Genomic DNA, 21,028 nt, shown 5'->3' on the forward strand with positions numbered 1-21,028 from the left:
TTGAAGTGCCAGCACACGAGAACAATATTTTCTTGCAGGTACCAAGAAGGTAAAGAGTGTGCAGCTCCATCCATTGTCAGACTTTCCAAAGAATAGATACTGCATGAGAGTTTGGGTGTGCAGTGCTGCCATCTTTCTATGCCCAGAATAAGATTGTGTTTTTCGTGAGGGAACTTTTGTATCTATACTAATAAAAGACAAAGCCCTCATTGACTCACTCACTCATCACTAATTCTCCAACCTCCCGTGTAGGTAAAAGGCTGAAATTTGGCAGGCTCATTCCTTACAGCTTACTTGCAAAAGTTGGGCAGGTTTCATTTCGAAATTCTACGCGTAATGGTCATAACTGGAACCTATTTTTATCCATATACTGTAATGGAGTTCAGCTCGATGGCTGTGGGGGGGCGGAGTTGCATGTCGCATCACACCTCCCATGTAATCACGTGAACTAACAGTGAACGCAGTACGTAGAAAACAAGGAAGAGCTCCAAAGACCACTGAAGAAAAAACGCATACAAGCTTATTCATAAGTGCAGCTACTGTGGAAACAAAGCACGGTGTAAACCGTAACTTTAAATTAGGTTTATAGACACATTCCCGCTGCTGTTTTTCATGCCTTCAATGAATACTTTATTCGTGAGATACAAGTTTAATGAAGACACGAGGTATAAACGAGACTTTGGATCACTTTTTAATGGAGTTAAAATTGCTGTAGCGAGAAACTTTAAGTGCCGGGTCTTGGCTAACATTAAATAAAGCCATGGACATCGCAACATTACACAAGAGAACAGCTCACGTGAACTGACTAAACGCAGAACGAGTGATCACTTCCATGCATCAAACCTGTTCAAAAAACGCATTACACAGTTGACAAGGTAGAAATAGAATATGCTCCGGGCTGGGCGCCACAGCTAACGCGGTCTTGCAGAAGCAACTTCATCACCTGCCACCAAATACTCGCAGAAAAATAATTTTATCTAATATATTGGGTAATACGAGTGTAATGGTGACTAAAGGGTGTTATTTCATGTCTAGAGGGCTCTAATGTTAAACGTATTTAGAAGGTCGTAAACAGGTTTTCTATACTCTAACTGCGAAAATATTCGCCTATAATCCTACTTCGTGAAAATTCATTTATCACGGTAGAGTCTGGAATGGATTAACCGTGATCAACGAAGGTTCATATATATGAATGACAGCAACACTCATAACAGTGACAAAAAAATTACATTGACAATCATGTTATTTTTAAAATGTTTCCTTTTCTTTTTCATAACTTCTTTAACACACTACTTCTCTGCTGCGAAGCGTGGGTATTTTGCTAGTCTAATATTTAGAAAGAATTTTACATCTGCCAGTGTGGTGGTGGCTGAATTGTAATGGGTCTTAATGGTAGAGTTAAGTAAAATGAAATATAAAGGCCTTGGTCATTCAGTTACTCAAGCAGCATTAATTTGCTTCTAACTTGTTTACAATTATGTCTGATTTGGTTGCTCCAAGGAACCCGATGAGAGCCACCTAGTAAGGCAAGTTTTAAATGTAATCCTGACATGTAGTTGTGTGCTTCTTACTTTGTTGGTAGTATAGGAGCATAGAAAAGCAGGCTTTGAAGTTCAAGTTAGGAGTGGACATTGTAACTGTAACATTTTATACTAAATGTGCAATTAGATGCTGGGGGATATCCTACTGCTCCCAAAGTTAATTATAAGGTGTCATTATATTATGTAATTGGAGAAATTGAAAAATGTGTGCAGGCCTTGAGTGTTGTGGATTGATCAGTCAACTAATACTGTTTTGTAGTACAAGGAGGTAAAAAAAATTAATATGGATCTCTTGATGGGGGGAGGGGGGTTCCTACCTAGTACTTGCCCATGTATTGCCTCGCCTGACTATAATAAGGTGTAAGTAGGATAAAGGTTGACTTCTTATTAATGCTAACTGAAAAGTAAGTTCAGGAGGTAATTGATGAGATGACACTTAAGTGGATGTTTTCGATTCTTCATGATTGACAGGAGTTTGCTTAGTGCCCGTCGCTCTGCTACAGATGTTAAACTGTTCAGCTTTATTCCTACAATAGAGCATGCCTTAAGTTTGTCCAGGCGTGAGACGTTCTTCTTTATGCTGCCTCCCCAGCACACCACCGTGTAGAAGAGGGCACTCGCCACAACCGTCTGGTAGAACATCTGCAGCATCTTATTGCAGATGTTGAAGGACGCCAACCTTCTAAGAAAGTATAGTCGTATCTATCTCTAACTCCGGGGTTGGGCGTGTGTGTGGTTTTTTTTGTTTTTTTTTGTTTTTATTTTTTTAAGCAGCTTATGTTTCTCTGGCCTGTGCAGGTATTTGTAAGCAGTCCGTATTGGAATAAATGTATGAACCGACTTATTTTATCATCTTTGAAGACTATCCACAAGTATGGCGAGAGTGTCTTGGTTTGAAACTTGACTTTATTACCATAACTTTAGCTCACTCCTCTTATGTGGAGTTTTATTTTATTATAAACTGCTCTAGTGGGCTGTGAACACATTAACATTTTGTGGCAGGAAGTACACCTGAAGAAAAGTGACTTGTGAATTTTTTTTTTTTTCCCTCCACTGAAGTGAAGATGCAACTGTTCAAGTCACAAGTCCCCAAAAGTCTCATTCAAACATTAAGTAAAAGGAAAGTGGGCACTTTAGTTATGTGAACCATTTAAATAACCATTTATTGATAACTGATTCTTTAATAGGGCTGCAATGATTAGTCGACGTAATTGACTTAGACATCAACTACAAAAAAATCATTGATGCGGTGTTTGATTATAACTGCAAGAAGGTACACATTGAATATGAATAATGTTGCATCCGTGCCTCAGTGCTTTCCGAAATGTACTATAAGGTCATAAAATGAGTAATTCCAAATATCATATATACCTATGTCTGTTTTTTTGTCAGTCCTGCTTTGACATCACAGACTATAAGGCCCATATTAATTCAGCATAAGCAGAAACACTCACTAGAATTGAATACAAAAAAATCAAGTAACAATGAGATACGAATAAGGCAGATTCGCCAGCGTTTGTGTGTCAGCTTTTATCCATCCAGATCAGAGTATTTCCAGTTCGATTGTCTCAAAACACCACTCACGTCTACAGTTATTCCCAGTTGCAGATGAAAAGTAACCGCATCAGATCCATGGGGGGGTGGGGTGGTGGTAATATGTGATTGTGACTGACAGAAAAGTGGGGGATAAAAAGGTAACTTTACATTTACAAGTACTATACATTTAATACAGTGGCTGTTACAGACAAAACTCAAATGTGTTTATTTTATAATAAGAGTAACTCACTACTCAAAATGGTAAATATACGAGGCAGTCAAGATCGAACCTGGGGATTCTTGATTATAAGTCGGCAATTCCTACCACTGCACCACGGAAGCTATTGTATCGTCCTTAAACCTTTTGTGAAAGTGTTTATTTGATATTTGCACTTCATGCTTTACACATTATATAATTTGTCTACATTTTGTCATTTATTACTAAAATATGAAAAACGTTTTCAGTTTTTATGGTGTATTTTTTGGTTAAGTTAAATGCACTTTTTTGTTTAAAGACTACGTGCACTTCAGTTTGTATTGTTTTAATGTATTTCTTTTTTTATTGTGATGGTCACACAAATATGTGTGTTCAAATTCCTGTTTTTCACTGGTTATTTTGATTATTTTAATCGTGTTAATGCAGAGACATCAGGGTGACATTCACAGGTTGACGGACATGAACAGATGAGGTAAGACTTTCACTGGAGCCCAGAACATGTGCAACCACAGGTCACAGGCATGAAATAATCAACTAATCGTTCAATCTATTTTTTGATTAGTCAATTAGTCAAGACTACCAAAACAATAATTTGTAGCCCTATTCAAGTATAACACTGATAGATGCTCATTTCTGGTTTGTCTATTTTTGTATGTGGTTTGCTTTATGCTTTGTGCTTTTTTTTGTGACCGGACTAACCCCTCATATTTCTGTATTACATTAGTACTGTTTGATTATGTGCATTTTGGACTTTGTGTTTCCTTAAATGTTGGAGAAACGAGCGATTTTTGTAAATGTTCTCTTTTAAGGTAGGTTTAAAGAAGCAGAGAAATCTATCCTTTGATCAGTTTCTGTAGCTCTCAACTCGCTTTAGTCTTGAGGGTAATTTTGTAGTAAATCAATTATAGTAATGGGTGTGGTTTTTATTTTTTTTGGAAGTAATTTGTTTTTGCATTATTGGAGGAGGGCTTTATTTACATTTTAACATATCCATGTTTCAAATGTCAGCAATCATCATAAAATACAAAAAAGTAATGTCCATATTTTTCCAAATGTTAAACTAGATGTTCTTTGTCTAAAAGACTTATTTCCTTACTCTGATATCAGTGTGTTCCACAAAGGTTTTGGAACATTTCCTGCTGTGTTTAACACATGTTCAGATGGCATGCCTGTTGCACAAACATACAGGTATTTGCAAGTCCTATCTGACAACAGAAGGAAGCAGCTGTCATTTGTGCAACACCATTTCATGTGCTGTCCTCACCATCGATAACACATTCTTGTAGATAGGTTGGGATTTCTTCCATTGCGCGCTCCCTGCTCTTTAAGTTGGATGGAGGTTTTTAGCTTTTTCAGTGGAATTTTTTTATTTTTTTTTTTATTTGGTGCATGTTTGAAGGTGACTGTCCTGCTTTCTCCTAATGACGTATCTCCAGTAATGACCGGATATTTTCCTGTCTCCTCTGACAAAATTTCATTATTTCAAATTCAAAACTGTTTTTCCAGTGCTAAGGCATTACTGTGTTTGCGTCTAATACTGCAACACTGCTGAACCTGCAAGTGCATTGCTTTGTCATGTCTACTCTGATGCTACTATATGTCCCCTCATTTAATAGCTGATTTTAACCATGTGTCCATCTTGTCCTTACGAAGCACATTCTTTCAAAAGTTGCAGCACTAGTACATTACATTTCAGTCTTGGTTCCTTGGCTAGATCTGCAGGGTTGTGTTCATGCAGAAATGTTAGACACTTTGCGTCAAACTCCCTTTCTTTAGTGGTATAATGTGCAGGAACGAAACTATATGGTGATATGTCTGCTGCTGGACCACATGTCCATTGTCAAAGCTGGATAATTAGCAGAAGCCAATTCTTGAACAACATTTCCCTGAGTTTAATTGGAAAGAAGGGACATAATGGCATTAGTGAAGTTATTTTGACTGGGTAACTCCTACTGTTTATTGAAGGTTTGCAGTAAGTATCTCTTTGAAGGCTATCTTCTTTATAGTGTAGAAAGAGACCATTTGTTTAGTTAAATAGCATGCTACTGCTGCAGTCTTTTTTTTTTTTTTTTTTTTAAATATATATATTTATTATTACTTGGCAAATAACGAAGGTTCATTGCTTGTGATTTTTTGCACTAACTTCCTTTATACATATATTAATTGCTTCATTTATTTTCTTTTGTTCACCTTTTTTAAAAGTAAAATACTTGCAAGATTTTGCCAGCCAATGTGGACCTGTTTTCCAAATGTAGAATTATTGAAGAATCTGACATTTCAAACATAAATATTTTCTTCAATAAATTGGGATAATTGAAGTCACTAACTTTGTTTAATATAGAAGATACCAAAAATGCACATGTAATTTAGAGTAAGATGATGCAGCAACTAATTAATGCTTAATCACTAAGCATCTCTCTAAACTTTCAGGTTTTTTTTCGGCAGCTCCCTTCTAAAATAGTCTTTATCACTGTCATTATCCCCAGATGCAACCTATTTATCCTAGTGGCTCACAGGTTGTAATCCTCAGTAGCTTTATTTAATTGCATCATTTCTATATCTTCCTATATTTTCCACAAGTTAGGTATCTTGCCATTCTAAATTAGGTGTTTTTTTTTTTTTTTTGTTTTTTTTCACAGAAACTGTTGGACGAATACTTAATCAGTAACTCAACCACTGCAGAAAGCAAAGTCTTCTATTTAAAGATGAAGGGAGATTACTATAGATATCTTGCTGAGGTTGCTGGAGACAAGAAAGGTAAGCTTTTCATTTATTGAAAACTATTTTTAGACCATTGGATAGCCATAAAATTGGAATATAAAAGTTGCATGTCAGACTCAATTTTTTTTTTTAGTCAAATATGAACCAGGCAGACTTGCATCCTCTGCTCAATTTAAAGTGAATGTATACGATCTCAAACTTAGACAGATGTTTACAATCTACTGTGATCAAGCATCAGTACAAGTAACAATATATGCATTGGTAAGGTGATTTTCTACTTCAAAATGTTTAAAATTTAGTGTATAAACAAATGTCAGTTTTTCAGAGTAGTTGCACATAGCTCTATGTATACTATAATATAATATGTTGACATTATTGCTGTAATTTTAAATGTTTTAGATGATGAAACAGTGACCAGAATCTGTAGGCATGGAGGGTCTTCCATGAACCTTGTATATTAAAATGTAAAAAGCATGTTCAGAAACAATTTTTAAGATGGTTATTTTTGGTATCTAGTTTCATTAAAAAAAAAAACTTACTGTCATTTAAGAATATCCTACAAAAGGTTTTAGCAATATCCTTTTTGGTTCTTTGTTTTTACAGATTTATACTCGTGCATAAGCCCCTGTATCCACATCCAGCATTTAGAGTTGCATTTTTAAGAAATTAAATGTGCCTTAAGACATTTTTTGTGAAATTTACAGGGTAATTAATTCTGTCATTGTGACCGTTTTCTGCAATGTAGTTTTTTTTTTCGCCTTATACAATTTCTTGTATTAGGAATTTGTTAGTTTTCGCATACACCTTGGGGTCAGAGCGCAGGGTCAGCCATTGTACAGCGTTCCTGGAGCATTTGCTGGTTAAGGGCCCAGCAGAGTAGGATCTCTCTTGGCAGTGACGGGGATCCGAATCTGGCAAGAATTAAAAGTAGCTCAACGAGGGAAAGACTTTCAGTCTTTGTAGTACTGTTTTTCGCTTTGGGGCATTTTTTGCAAATATCTTTCTAAACAAGCTTATAAAAGAACTGAACTTTTTAAATAACTTTTTTTAAAAAAGAGTATTTTGGGAAGAAAATTAACTAATTCTGTCAGCAGGCAGTTGACCACCTATTTTAACACTTTCCATCATACTTCAGAAATTGAGTTAGAAAGAACTTAAGGCTTCCTTCATAGCTGCCGAGTAATTGAAATGTTCTATGAAAGTCAGCGGAAAGAGCTATAATGTAGTAAGACATGCTAGTGAATTGATTATAAAATGCATGCTTCCATTCAGATTAATTTTAACTCGGAGATCTTGTTAAAATTGAGGACATCTGAGAGATGCAGTTCCAGTGTGTCATGGGTTTGTTTCTTGAATGCTTTACCAGTGGGCTCGCATTGCAGGTGCCAATGGGGTATTCTGTCTGCAAAAAACGCCAAGAAGTTTCTCACTCTGCAGAAGCAGTTATTCAGTGTCAAGTTGGTCCTATGTTACTGAGCTCTCTCCACACCGTCATGGCTCGGATTTAATCAGCTTGCTCTAACTGGATCCTTGGTGTGCAGCTTTTGCACCAGGTTAGCCTTCCATTAAGGAGTCTGATCCATTGGACCATACCCTTTTGACGTGTGTGTGTGTGTATATGTATATATATGTGTGTATATGTATATATATGTGTGTATATGTGTGTGTGTGTATATATATATATATATATATATATATATATATATATATATATATATATATATATATATATATATATATATATATATATATATATATGTATATATATATATATATGTATATGTATATGTGTATATATATGTGTATATATATGTATATATATGTGTATATATATGTATATACACACACACACAGTGGTGTGAAACTATTTGCCCCCTTCCTGATTTCTTATTCTTTTGCATGTTTGTCACACAATGTTTCTGATCATCAAACACATTTAACCATTAGTCAAATATAACACAAGTAAACACAAAATGCAGTTTTTAAATGATGGTTTTTATTATTTAGGGAGAAAAAATCCAATCCTACATGGCCCTGTGTAAAAAAAAAAAAAAAGTACTTGCCCCCTTGTTAAAAAATAGCCTAACTGTGGTGTATCACACCTGAGTTCAATTTCCGTAGCCATCCCCAGGCATGATTACTGCCACACCTGTTTCAGTCAAGAAATAACTTATAGGAGCTGCCTGACACAGAGAAGTAGACCAAAAGCACCTCAAAAGCTAGACATCATGCCAAGATCCAAAGAAATTCAGGAACAAATGAGAACATAAGTAATTGAGATCTATCAGTCTGGTAAAGGTTATAAAGCCATTTCTAAAGCTTTGGGACTCCAGCGAACCACAGTGAGAGCCATTATCCACAAATGGCAAAAACATGAAACAGTGGTGAACCTTCCCAGGAGTGGCCGGCCGACCAAAATTTGTTTCTTTTTCCGGTTTCTTTGTGGTGGCGGCCTGCGCCACCACCACCTACTCAAAGCATCATGATGCACCAACATTGCCAGAAGTCTACGTGACCATCATCATCAGGTCTTTCCATGAAAACCCTAAATACAAAGAGGACTGTTTGATTTATGTTAGGTAGATTGCTCAGAGGGGACTGGGCGGTCTCTTGGTCTGGAACCCCTATAGATTTTTTTTTCTCCAGCCTTTGGAGTTTTTTTTTTGTTTGTTCTGTCCACCCTGGCCATCGGACCTTACTCTTATTCTATGTTAATTAATGTTGACTTATGTTTATCTTTTATTGTCTTCTATTTCTCTATTCATTTTGTAAAGCACTTTGAGCTAAATTTTTTTGTATGAATATGTGCTATATAAATAAATGTTGATTTGTTGATTGAAAATTACCCCAAGAGCGCAGAGACGACTCATCCGAGAGGTCACAAAAGACCCCAGGATAACGTCTAAAGAACTGCAGGCCTCACTTGCCTCAATTAAGGTCAGTGTTCATGACTCCACCATAAGAAAGAGACTGGGCAAAAACGGCCTGCATGGCAGATTTCTAAGACGCAAACCACTGTTAAGCAAAAAGAACATTAGGGCTCGTCTCAATTTTGCAAAGAAACATCTCAATGATTGCCAAGACTTTTGGGAAAATACCTTGTGGACTGATGAGACAAAAGTTGAACTTTTTGGAAGGCAAATGTCCCGTTACATCTGGCGTAAAAGGAACACAGCATTTCAGAAAGAACCTCATACCAACAGTAAAATATGGTGGTGGTAGTGTGATGGTCTGGGGTGGTTTTGCTGCTTCAGGACCTGGAAGGCTTGCTGTGATAGATGGAACTATGAATTCTACTGTCTACCAAAAAATCCTGAAGGAGAATGTCCGGCCATCTGTTCGTCAACTCAAGCTGAAGCGATCTTGGGTGCTGCAACAGGACAATGACCCAAAACACACCAGCAAATCCACCTCTGAATGGCTGAAGAAAAACAAAATGAAGACTATGGAGTGGCCTAGTCAAAGTCCTGACCTGAATCCAATTGAGATGCTATGGCATGACCTTAAAAAGGCGGTTCATGCTAGAAAACCCTCAAATAAAGCTGAATTAGTAGAATGAGTAGGCCAAAATTCCTCCAGAGCGCTGTAAAAGACTCATTGCAAGTTATCGCAAACGTTTGATTGCAGTTATTGCTGCTAAGGGTGGCCCAACCAGTTATTAGGTTCAGGGGGCAATTACTTTTTCACACAGGGCCATGTAGGTTTGGATTTTTCTCCCTAAATAATAACCATTTAAAAACTGCATTTTGTGTTTACTTGTGTTTATATTTGACTAATGGTTAAATGTGTTTGATGATCAGAAACACTTTATGTGACAAACATGCAAAAGAATAAGAAATCAGGAAGGGGGCAAATAGTTTTTCACACCACTGTGTGTGTGTATATATGTGTGTATATATGTGTGTATATATGTGTGTATATATATGTAATATATATATAAAAATCAGAACCACAGCTTCACTCGGCTGGCCATGAAGCATTGTGCCATTTTCTAACATTGAATTGCATATTAGCCAAAGCACACCCAGCAATATTCAGTGCTTTCAGCCTTTTTGGTCAAATGCTTTACCACTGTAGACCTTTATCACCACAGCAACCCCAACCTTGGGAAGGCTGCATTAACTTCTTATAGCACTGTGGCCTCTTACACTAATGGTTTATCTTTACTGGGTTTTGTAGTTCCTCAAAGTGCTTTTTCTATTTCTCTCTCTACTCCATGATAACTCAGTGTTTCCCCAATGCTTATGGATAGCAGCCAGCATGTTGTCCTGCATACCTTTTCCTAGTCGTCAAGTGGTTTACCAGGACTTCTCCAGAGCTGTTTGGCAAAGTTTTTATGACCTAGCCAATCTTCAGCCATATAATTGTTCTGTCTGCTTTTCACTTTGCCTACTGCTGTAGCTTTCCCTTCTTTTGGTCTGCCCATACCTTCAATTCAGATCTTGATAATCTCTCAAATTGCTAGCCCTAAGGTTGCTGCATGACAGGCATTGACAACCTCCTGATGACTCATTAGTTTGCGTAAGCCAACTCCCAACTGAAAAGTTGTAAGCCAGGGGTTTGTGAGTATTCCTTCCACCCTTTTTGTACTACACTCAGCTGGGAAGTGTGGATTACCCAGCCTTTAGGTATTTGCCAGCAAACTCTATACCCAGGCCTGACTTCAGAATGTAGACTTGTTCTGAGTGATCTTTGACTTGTTTTGGGAGCATTTGGATTATTTATTGATAAAAGCACATTTAAAACCACCAAGATTGCACTAAAGTGCTGTACAAAGAAGCATTAAAATAAACACATTGCAAACAATCATGAAGATTACTAAAACAACCAATTCTAAAATCCACCACAATCCCATTATACACAGTAAAAGATGGAAGAAAACAAGTAGGTGTCAGGCTGACTTCTAAAAATCTTGATAGATGAAGACCTGATGTTAAAAGGCAAGTCATTACAAAGCCTAGGAGCAATAATTGAGAAAGCTCCGTCTTCCCTAGACTTCAGCTGAGATCTTGGAACTTCATAGAGTAGTTGTCCAGATGACCTCAATGCTGTCGGTGCCACATGGGTGGGTTGAAGGAGGTCATGGATGCATGGTCTCGCTCCAAAATACAAGGCTTTAAAAACAGTATTTTAAAATCTGTGCAACACATCAAGTAGCCAATGGGGGGGGAGATGATCCTTTTTTTGCTACACCCAATTAAAAATCTAGCTGCAGCGTTTTAAACCATATAAAGAATTACAATAATCTAGCGGAGATGTAATAAAGGCATATATGACTGTTTCCAATTCCTTCTGTGAAAGAAAGGATTTAAGTTTAGAAATTTGCCATCGTTGGTAAAACCTGAACTTCACTACCGTGGAGATTTGTTTTTCAAAACTTAGTGATGACTCAGATACCTAGGTTTCTGGACATCATTATGAATTAGTGCTGCCAAGGAGCATAATTGAGTACTAGTTTCAGCTACACATGTGGTAGGACCCAAAATAATTACCTCTGCTTTATTTTCATTTAATTGTAAGAAATTTTGCTCAACACATTTAAACAGCATTTTTACAGATGGAAGTGATATCAGGACTAACTTTGAGGTACAGCTATGTGTCATCAGCATAACAATGATATGCAACATGCTTGTAAAAGATGCTCCTCAAGGGGAGCAGATGAAGGGAAAATAGAAAGGGAGCCAGGATGGAACCTTGTGGGACACCTTGAGAGAAATTCCCATCTGCGTTAACAGACATAGATCTACCTTTAAGGTAGAATTCAAACCATTTGAATGCCTACTTCACCCTCATATAGTTTTAACAGAACCCCATGGTCCACTGTGTCAAATGCTGCACTGAGATACACTAAGACTAAGATTACAGGAGAGCCAGAGTCCAAAGTTAATAGAATTCAGCACAGCCAATTCAGTACTATGATTTTTTTTTTTAACCTTGCATCATCCTCCAGATATGAAAGTAATTGCAAAGAAACCACTTTCTCCATAATTTTGGACAGGAATGGGAGCTTAGAAATAGACTCCTACTTTGAAAGAGCTGTAGGATCAAGTATGGGCTTCTTCACCAAAGGCTGAAAAATTGCATGTTTAAAGTTTGGTATTTTGCCAGATTTTAGACAGTTGATAGCCTAAACAATTAGACTAATAGCTATAAAAGTATCTTTAAATAGGCATGAGGGTGATAAATCTAGCAGATAATTGGAAGGATTCATATGCAGGATTATATCGGCTAGCTGAGAAGAAGAAATAGGGTGAAAGAAAGTGGCTGTGCATTGGCGTTAGTGGGGTTGGTGTCGTCTCAGTGATCAAAACCTAGAAGAGGAATGCTGGAATGAATGGCTTGGATTTTATTTATAAAATTGCAAAAAAAACTTGCAGGTCTCAGGCATACTGTCAGGGAAGCTGCTAACAGGTGGGTTTAAGAGTGTTTATGCTGCTAAACAGCACCCTAGGTCTCGAGGCAACATTAGCCATTAGACAAGATAAAAATATTTCACCAGGGCTTTTTTCTTTCACTGTTCTTCCTACTCTGTAAATTGAAGCACTTTGCCATTTTGTACATGTTTAATTGAAATTTTTGTGACAATTCCAACACCAGAGACTGTAGTAGATTAATTATAACTAACGAGAAAAGCTACAAAACACTATTAAAACTGACCGTACGTAACTGACACGGATTTCAAAATGCAGCATGACACATTGTGCTGGGAATAACACTATTCAGTAGTACAAGGGAGGGTTATTCCAATGTGCACAGTTCGTAGTGTACTGTACAGTAGCAGTAGTACAGTAATAGGTAGGCGCTGTTGTCCACAATGTCCATCCACGCAACAACCCCTGGACTATTAACAGACTGACGGATCAAGGTTTTACTGTACAGGTAGTACCCGAGTAACGGACATACGACTTACGAACACGGGTGCAGCTGCTTCATCTGTCTGGGGGATACGACACGGGCGCCTCAGTAACTGTTGCCCTGTCATCTCTGGCCTGGGGACGCTGGAGGGGGGCAGTTTTGCTGCTTGCGCAGTGTAGTGTCCCTCAGGCAGTTCCAGTTGATGGAATTGGGTGGTGGGATCCGCACCCCATTTATTCTCAGTGGGTGACTGGGTGCGAGGTAATCGCTCATGTGCAGGACGGAGGCTTGATGGGGCAGAGGGGGGCAGTTCACTTCCCGCCCACCACACAGCCTTGCAGTGTCCCTGGAACGGCTGCTCCATTCGTTCTTGGATGGGTGGCTGGTGATGCTGCAAGTGGTGCCCTGGTTGTGGCTGAGCGGAGGCCACTGAGGGTGAATGGGGCAGCGGGGTTGTGGTATTGTAGTATGCCTCGTTTGGCTTCCTGTTGAATAGGTGTGGTGGTGCATGATTCTCTACCCGCCTTTGCTGCACCCTGTTCGCTCTCGGGTGGGCTGACGCTGCAGGCAGCATACTGTATGCAAGTGGAGGTGACTGTGTGGTGGGCTGGTGGTGAACCGCCTCTTGCTGCCCCCATTCATTCTCAATAGCAAGCCTGCTTGTACTGTTGTGTACATAGCAGGAAGTTGTCTCGTTCAGTACACCAGATGTGCTGACAAGGGGTGCCTTCCTGCTGTGATTGCGTGTACAGTGCTGTGCAGAAGAGCTCATCTTAACCTTTTGTCCACGACTTTGAACAATGTCTCTGAAACACAAATCTGATGCAAGTGCTGGTGATAAAGTGAATCACCATGGAAAATAAAGTAGAAATAATAAGGTCAGAGAGAGGTGAAACTCCATCATTCATTGGCAGAACACTTGGTTACAGTCTGTCAATAGCATTTATTAAAACAATGTACCTGACATACAAATTCAACTTAAGAACAAACCTACAGTCCCTGTCTCGTACTTAACCTGGGGACTACCTGTATTCACATTTTTAACATGAGGAATAGCTCTTTTCTTATACCTAAATGTACTTCATTTGGCAGATGCAATAGAGAATTCCCAAATTGCCTATCAAAATGCTTTCGATATCAGCAAGGAGCAGATGCAGCCTACACATCCAATCCGTTTGGGACTGGCCCTGAACTTCTCTGTATTTTTCTACGAGATCCTTAACTCTCCAGAAAAGGCCTGCGCACTTGCGAAACAAGTAAGTGTTAAATTTAACTTTTCTTTAGTTTATTCCAATTAAAGCATTTTTTTCAATAGTAAATGTATTTCTTAATTTGTATGTTCTGCCTAAATTTTACTAGAATTTGTCTAGATACATATGTTCTTAAAGCTTTTAGTTTTCTTCTATTTTGTTCATCTTTCCTATCCTCTGTAGCTTTGCCAGTTCACTGTTCCTCCCGTTGAAGTCAGTCACTGCAATATACCCTTTTGTACAAGGCATTGTATACACTCCATTCAATCTGTTGTGGCATTGTGATCTCTTCCCAGCAACCTCTGTATCATGGGGATCAGTTTTCACGAATATTTGCATTGTTTTGAAATCTCAGCTTTCAAAATGTTACATTTAAAATGTCCATTGCCCCTTAAAGCGCTTTGTCATGGGTCTGGCTTCGGATTCAAGCTGTTATTGGTTTTGCTTATGTACCTGGACATAAACTGCATTGTACATCCTAGGATAGATGTTCTTTGATGCCTGTGGCCTTCTTAATCTTCTAATTTTCTGGGCATTTAGTTTACCATTGTAACTGTTCAGTGCAGTCATCAGGGGTGAGTGATATATATGGGTGGGTACTTAGTAGGGGGCTAGGTCATTTTCATTGTTTCTTTACCTTTGCTTTGTTTCAAGTTTATTATGGTGTAGTCAGTTATTGTGATTCTTTAGCATACAACTTTGATTTTCTCCTTCATATTTAAAAAATTTTCCACGTAATGCTGAAGAATTATACAGTGATACGCATAAAAGCTGTGTAATGAATCCATTACTGTGGCCAAGGATCATCGGTCTCTCCTCAAATTTGATATAGTTTAAATTTATTTTAATCAATTTTGGCTGTGTTATAAACCCCACCATTTGTAACTTTTTAGAGGTAAAAGTCTGAGTCGTTCTTTTGTGCTCATGTCCTCAAACACCATTCTAATAACCTAGATGTGGCATATCATATTAGTTGATTTGTCAAATGTAAGGAAAAACACTTGCTTGCAGTTCATTTTTTAGCTGGTCTTCCATGTCTTTTACCTTAGCTATGCATTGCCTTGTATTCTTTGATAGCTGAATGTCCGTTGGCAGCTGTGATTTTTATTTTTTTTTTTAAATGAAATCTCTAAATGGTGAGTAACAAGTCAGCAGCCTTAGCAAGCACGACTTGACTGTTGCATTGCTGAATGTCTGTTTTTAACCAGGATGCGACTCACTCAGAGCAGTGCAGTGGTTAGCGCTTTCCCTCTTATATTGGTTCTTGCAGATATCTGCTTCTGTTTTACATGTAGTTTTGCTCTCTTCACTTTTTCATATATGAACTAACATTGTACATTAGACACATTTTGTACTTGTAAGGAGCCTGGTAAAGGCTTCTATATTTTTGTTGTTTGTAATTCATAAAAATTTGCTTCTTTGAAAAATACCCTTTCATCTCATGAAACTGAATTTCCAGTTACAAAGACAGTTTGGGACCTTTTTCAAATGTTCACCACCGGTGCTAATACTGAATCATCTTTGCAGTCTTTCCAAGTACACCTTGCTGCAGTATGGGGTGTGGTTGAAATTTGGCAATGTGTCATCATTCTTGCAGCTGATTGTGTTCACATGCTATGGTTCTGTCAACTAATCATGTTTGCTGCTCATTTCTCAAATTCTTGCATCCTGAAACCACAAAAAGATTGTGAAATGTTTGCAAATGCTGTTTCTGTTATTGTTAAACTTAAAAGTAATAAAATGTGGGTAAAATTTGTTACTGTGTTTTTTAAAGGGAAAAGTCTATCGTTTTTGAGAACTTGCATTACTAATTGTGGTGTTCATGTAATTAAAGGTGTTTCTTCCCTGACCTAAAAGCCTTTTAACCCACTTTTTGTTTGCAAATGTTTTTCCATTTAAATGTTAATTTGTTTGTATTGTGGAAGTTCCCTTTTATAAAGAGGTTTTCAGGAAAGTAGTATCTTTGCAAAGTGTCCTTTAAATTTCTATACCAGAATTCAGGTGTATTTTATAAGAACCTAACTGAATATTAGATTCCTCTGCAACTCAATGTTCCCCAACTCATATTGAAATGATTGTGAATCTCTTTCTGGAGAGAGAGCCGCATTCAGAAATATATAAAACAAATGTTTAAGGTTCACTTATACAGAATTTTATTTTTTTTTAGGCTTTTGATGATGCAATTACAGAGCTTGATACACTAAATGAAGATTCTTATAAGGACAGCACTCTCATCATGCAGTTACTTAGAGACAACCTAACAGTAAGTTTAACATTGTGTGCAAATGTTTTTTTATTCTATATAATTGCGTGGTAATCCACAAGTTTTTGTGTTTGGGCTTGCTTTCTCAAAATACTTAAAATAGTTGTAAATTGAGGGTCAGTAGCCTGTTCAAGTTAAGAATACACTTTTGGCATCTTTAAGGTAAAGTTATAGTAATTTTGCAGTAAGGAAATTATTCAAAATTGACTCGCTATAGAATCTGTATAGTAGTTGTACTCCTGTTAGACTAGAGCGAGTTTGTTGAGGAAGTTTACTGCATAAATCTGAATCAATGTTTTCAAGTTTCATGGTTTTTTTGTTCGTTCCACGGTATGTGCCAGAACAGCACTGATTGTGGGATGTAACACCTGTCAAACATGATGCTATACTTGTGCTTACTTGTAGGAAACTGCATATGAGATATTTGAAGGTTCTTAATTGAGGATTTTTCCTATACCTTTTAAAATTAATGAAAAATCAAATGGTAGATATTTTCTGTTAATTAACAGGTTTCAATTAGTAAACTTGATCTAGTTTAAGTTTCAGAACTCAATAGCTAAAATTCGGGCACTGTCACCAAATCATCCCTCATGACAAACTCTTGTAACAAATGCTAAATTGGCTTGTGACAGTGTGAGGAGTGGATTTTAACACTAGAATACCTGAATCTACAAAAAAAGTCGCAGTGCCAGGCCACCTTAAATTCCTACGCACCTCTTCCTCAATGTCTTTTTGTCTTGCAAATGTTTTGATTAGAACAAGCAGCAAGCAACCCGCTATCCCATCCCCCACCAACGCAGCTGAAGTTCTCCCAGGTCAAGTTAGTTTATCTGGGTGTGAGGCATCTATAATTCTATATGGTAAATAATATATTTGGAATACGTGCATTTCATGCGTTCTGTGTTTACAAAAATATGCGTAAATGTAGGATGATAGGAAATGTGAGGCAAGAAATGTTGAACACATAACTAAACTTATTTTCATTTTATAGTAATGACAAATTGTTGATATAAAGTGTATAATGTGTGAAGACTGAAGTCCAAATATCAAACAAAAGGTATAACAAGACAAGTGCACTTTTATTCAAGAATGTAACCAAAGAAAAGGAAATCATTCAATTTAATTGTTGCTGACAATGAGTAAAAACCCAAGCCCAAATATCAATAGACAAAGTCGACATGTCTGCTTGGCTGGTGCTGAGGTAAGAGCTGCTGCCTTTTGAACAAAACGTTGCGAGTTTGAGTCCGAGTTTTCCCCGTTTGAGTAGTAAGCTGCTATTTAATAAAAACATGCATTTGATTTGAGTCTGTAATATCTGGTGTAAATATTTGCTACTTGTAAAAATTATTTTTTCTGTTTTATTCTCTGTCACATTCACGTGGTACAACAGCAGCCTCTCTTCCTGATGCTTGATGCCATTTTATTTCTGTTCTTTTTCACAAGAGCAGTGATGAGTACAGTTGGTGCGGTGATTGATGCCTGGTCAGAACTATTTGTTGCACTGACAATCAAAGATAAGATCCCCTGATTGACTGCTATCAGACTACCAATGTGGCATTTGCGCTTTGACAACAGACACCCATGCAGAATTTGTGAAAAAACGATTTGCTGCAATCTTAGACATCTACACAGTTTGAGTTTCAACCCCGTACAAATTAATGTTGATGAGCAACTGTTTCCAACCAAGGTCCGTTGTCCTTCCTTGTAATACATCTCAACCAAGCCTGAAAAATTTGGCATAAAGTTTTGGATTTTGGCACATTTGGAGACAAAGCACACGTGCAATGCTTCTCATTTATGAAACAATCCCAATTGTCCCACAGGAGAGACTTTCTGAGACTGTGGTCATAAAGCAGTTTCTGGACATTTTGGGGGATGTTCAAATGACGTTTCATGCATGCATGTGTCTGTGTGCATACGCAAGAGATGCAGAGACAGATCTGATGTCATACAAGTGGCGACTGGAATATAAAATAAACACGTTAGCAAAAGTATAACTAAACAAGTGTGCTTTTATTCAAGAATAAAACTGAATTTCAAATTCCAGTGACAAGATAGCAAGAGGACATGAATCACAGGTGTTTGTCTGCTTATACTGTATACATTCAGCGATATCTTTTACAAGTTAAACTTTACACCAGCTGTTAGACTCATCAAGTGTGTGGTTTTTATTATGTAATAGTAACAGCAGCTCACTACTCAAAATGGTAAATACGAAGAGGACCCAGGATTGAACCTGCAGTCTCTGTTATGAAGCAGCAGTTCTTACCACTGCACCAGCCATGTTCAGGTTGTCGATTGGATATTGGGGTTTTGGTTTGTACACATTGACAGCAACGTGTAAATTGAATAATTTCCTTTGGCTATATTCTTGAATAAAGGCGTACTTGATTTGTTATACATTTTGTTAGTGTTTTTGATATTTGGACTTGAGTCTTGATACATTATACACTTCACGTCAACATTTTGTGATTATTACTAGAATATGAAAGTTTTGTTTTAGTTATGTATTCAACATTTCTTGCCTCGCATTTCCCGTCATCCTACAGACACGGAACATGCATGAAATGTATGTATTCCAAATAATATATTTATCCTGTAGAATTCCAGACACCTCACACCTAAACGGACATGAGCTGGGAGAACTTCAACTATGTCAGTAGGGAATGAGAGAGCAGGCTGCTTGTGTGGATTGGCACATTTGCAGAACAGATGCTAATGAGGAGTTGTGAAGGAATTTGTGGCCTGGTATCTCATATAATCATTGGCAAAGGGTTTGGTGAGTTATGCAGAATTTAATTGACCTTTTTAAAGGTATGAATAGTTTAAGATTCACTATTTAACATACAAATAACAGTTCAGCAGCCTTTATTTGTCTGTGTCTGAAAATTGTATCCAGGAATGGCTTGTCATGTTTAGGTTGAAATTCATGCAAAATTGAGTCAATGATTGTTTGTAATGTGTTTTTTCCTTCAGTGTTCATGGTTTTTTTATTTTCTTTCTCCAGTTATGGACATCAGATACTGCAAATGAAGATAATGACTGTCCAGAACCAGAAGTAAACTAAGTTGCACATGGAGTGGTGGTCTCAAAACAACAAAACAAACTTTAAAAGAAAAAAAAAAAAAAAACCTTTTTACACGTCTCCATTCCTTATTGCTCCACTCAGAATTCTTAAAGCAATGAAAGCCTTTACTGAATAGATGTGTATGGAAATTCAACAATTTTAGTCTTTTCACACTGCAGCTTTGGGAATAAAAAAAGCAAAAATATTCCATTCCTTGGTTTGTTTGTTTTCCCCAACCTTCCTGCTGTGCAGTTACTGCTGTAGAAAAGTATTAATAGCTTCATTTTATCTGTGTTAAGTAACTTCAAGGAAAAATAACATTCGTGTTTGACATTCAAGAAGCAAAAAATTCAATTAGAGCATTTAATTTCTTTTAAACAGGAGGGTTTAATTTCATTGTTGCAAGTTTATATATTGTGGGGAGGGGTTGGCGGACTCTAAAGACTGTTAAATTTGTGTTAGTGCCACTGCTTTCTTTCTGATGCAAAACTCCCCTGGTTTACCTACGGCTACAAATTTCCAAAATTCCCACCTAACACAAATCCAACCCAATTTAAGTTTATTTAAGAAAATAAGGGCCTTAAAGTGTACCATTTATTTGTCAAAACCTCAATCACTTTATAAATTTATTTTTGTAACAAGCATATCCTGCTTTGCTGCCCATTTCAAAGTGTGTTTGTGTAGGATATCTGAGTCAAGTGGCACCTATGGAAGAGGGGGAAAAAAAAAAGTGCATGCGTTTTTTTGTTTTTTTTTGTTTTCCTTCCCCCTTCCTCTCTTTCACAGGAATGGAAATTTAAATTTAAAACTCTTAAGTCCAGGTATCTTGTTTAGTACTTTTCAATGCAGGTTTGTGCACATGTAAGAGGGTGTTTGATCTGTCCAGTGATTGCTATTAGACCTTTGGACCACTATTGTGTTTTGCTAATCATTGATTGTAGACCCCAAAAGCATTGTGAAAATGTTTAATGCCCTATGTAACAGCAATGTAACGTAATAAAATGACATTTTATAAACCATGCAGGCATTTTTTTTTAATGTTTCTGGGAATAAGTGTTAAGCTAATTTTTGGAAATTTTTAGAACCATTTCTGCTGTTTGGCTTCAAAAGGGCAATGCAAATGTGAATCATTACCCTGTCTAAGTTAAAATTAGGTTGGCTTGTAGGTAATGTTAAAAAGGCATTCTCTCAATTTCCTGAAATATTTAAACACTAGTGATAGTTGCATTGCAGCCAGTAGTTTTTGTTTAGAACAAACTGTAGTAGGAGAAAGTGTCATCAGTTTCCTGATGTAGTGCATAAATGTTCTTTTTGTGAAGTCTAACTTTGGAGTAGACGATGCAGCAAGAGCATAAAGTGTAAGCGAGCAAAATAGATACTACCAACTGAAACAATAAGTTCCATGTCCAAATAAAGAAAATGGGTAGTTATAAGCTAAAGCTGTCCCAGTAGTAGCAATAGCAGCTTTTTTTTTTTTTTTTTTTGCATTATATATTTAAAAGATGCTTTTACTCGGTAAAATATGGGCCAGATGTTCCTAGTAGCAACATGGACCAGTGAGTGAGTGTGTGGTGTTGA

General features: G+C 37.3%; 1 protein-coding gene across 1 annotated transcript in view; it reads left to right on the top strand.

Moving 5' to 3' along the window:
- ywhaqa (tyrosine 3-monooxygenase/tryptophan 5-monooxygenase activation protein, theta polypeptide a) overlaps positions 1-20,469 on the top strand; it is a 47,744-nt gene extending 27,275 nt beyond the window's left edge. The window contains exons 3-6 of the mRNA XM_039748883.1: positions 5,934-6,051; positions 13,963-14,126; positions 16,288-16,383; positions 19,391-20,469. Coding sequence (XP_039604817.1) covers positions 5,934-6,051; positions 13,963-14,126; positions 16,288-16,383; positions 19,391-19,450 — 438 coding nt within the window. The 3' untranslated portion in view covers positions 19,451-20,469. The remainder of the gene's footprint in view (positions 1-5,933; positions 6,052-13,962; positions 14,127-16,287; positions 16,384-19,390) is intronic.
- Positions 20,470-21,028: the final 559 nt, after the last annotated feature.

This window comes from Polypterus senegalus, chromosome 3, assembly GCF_016835505.1.
Source record: "Polypterus senegalus isolate Bchr_013 chromosome 3, ASM1683550v1, whole genome shotgun sequence".
Taxonomy (NCBI): Eukaryota; Metazoa; Chordata; class Cladistia; order Polypteriformes; family Polypteridae; genus Polypterus; species Polypterus senegalus.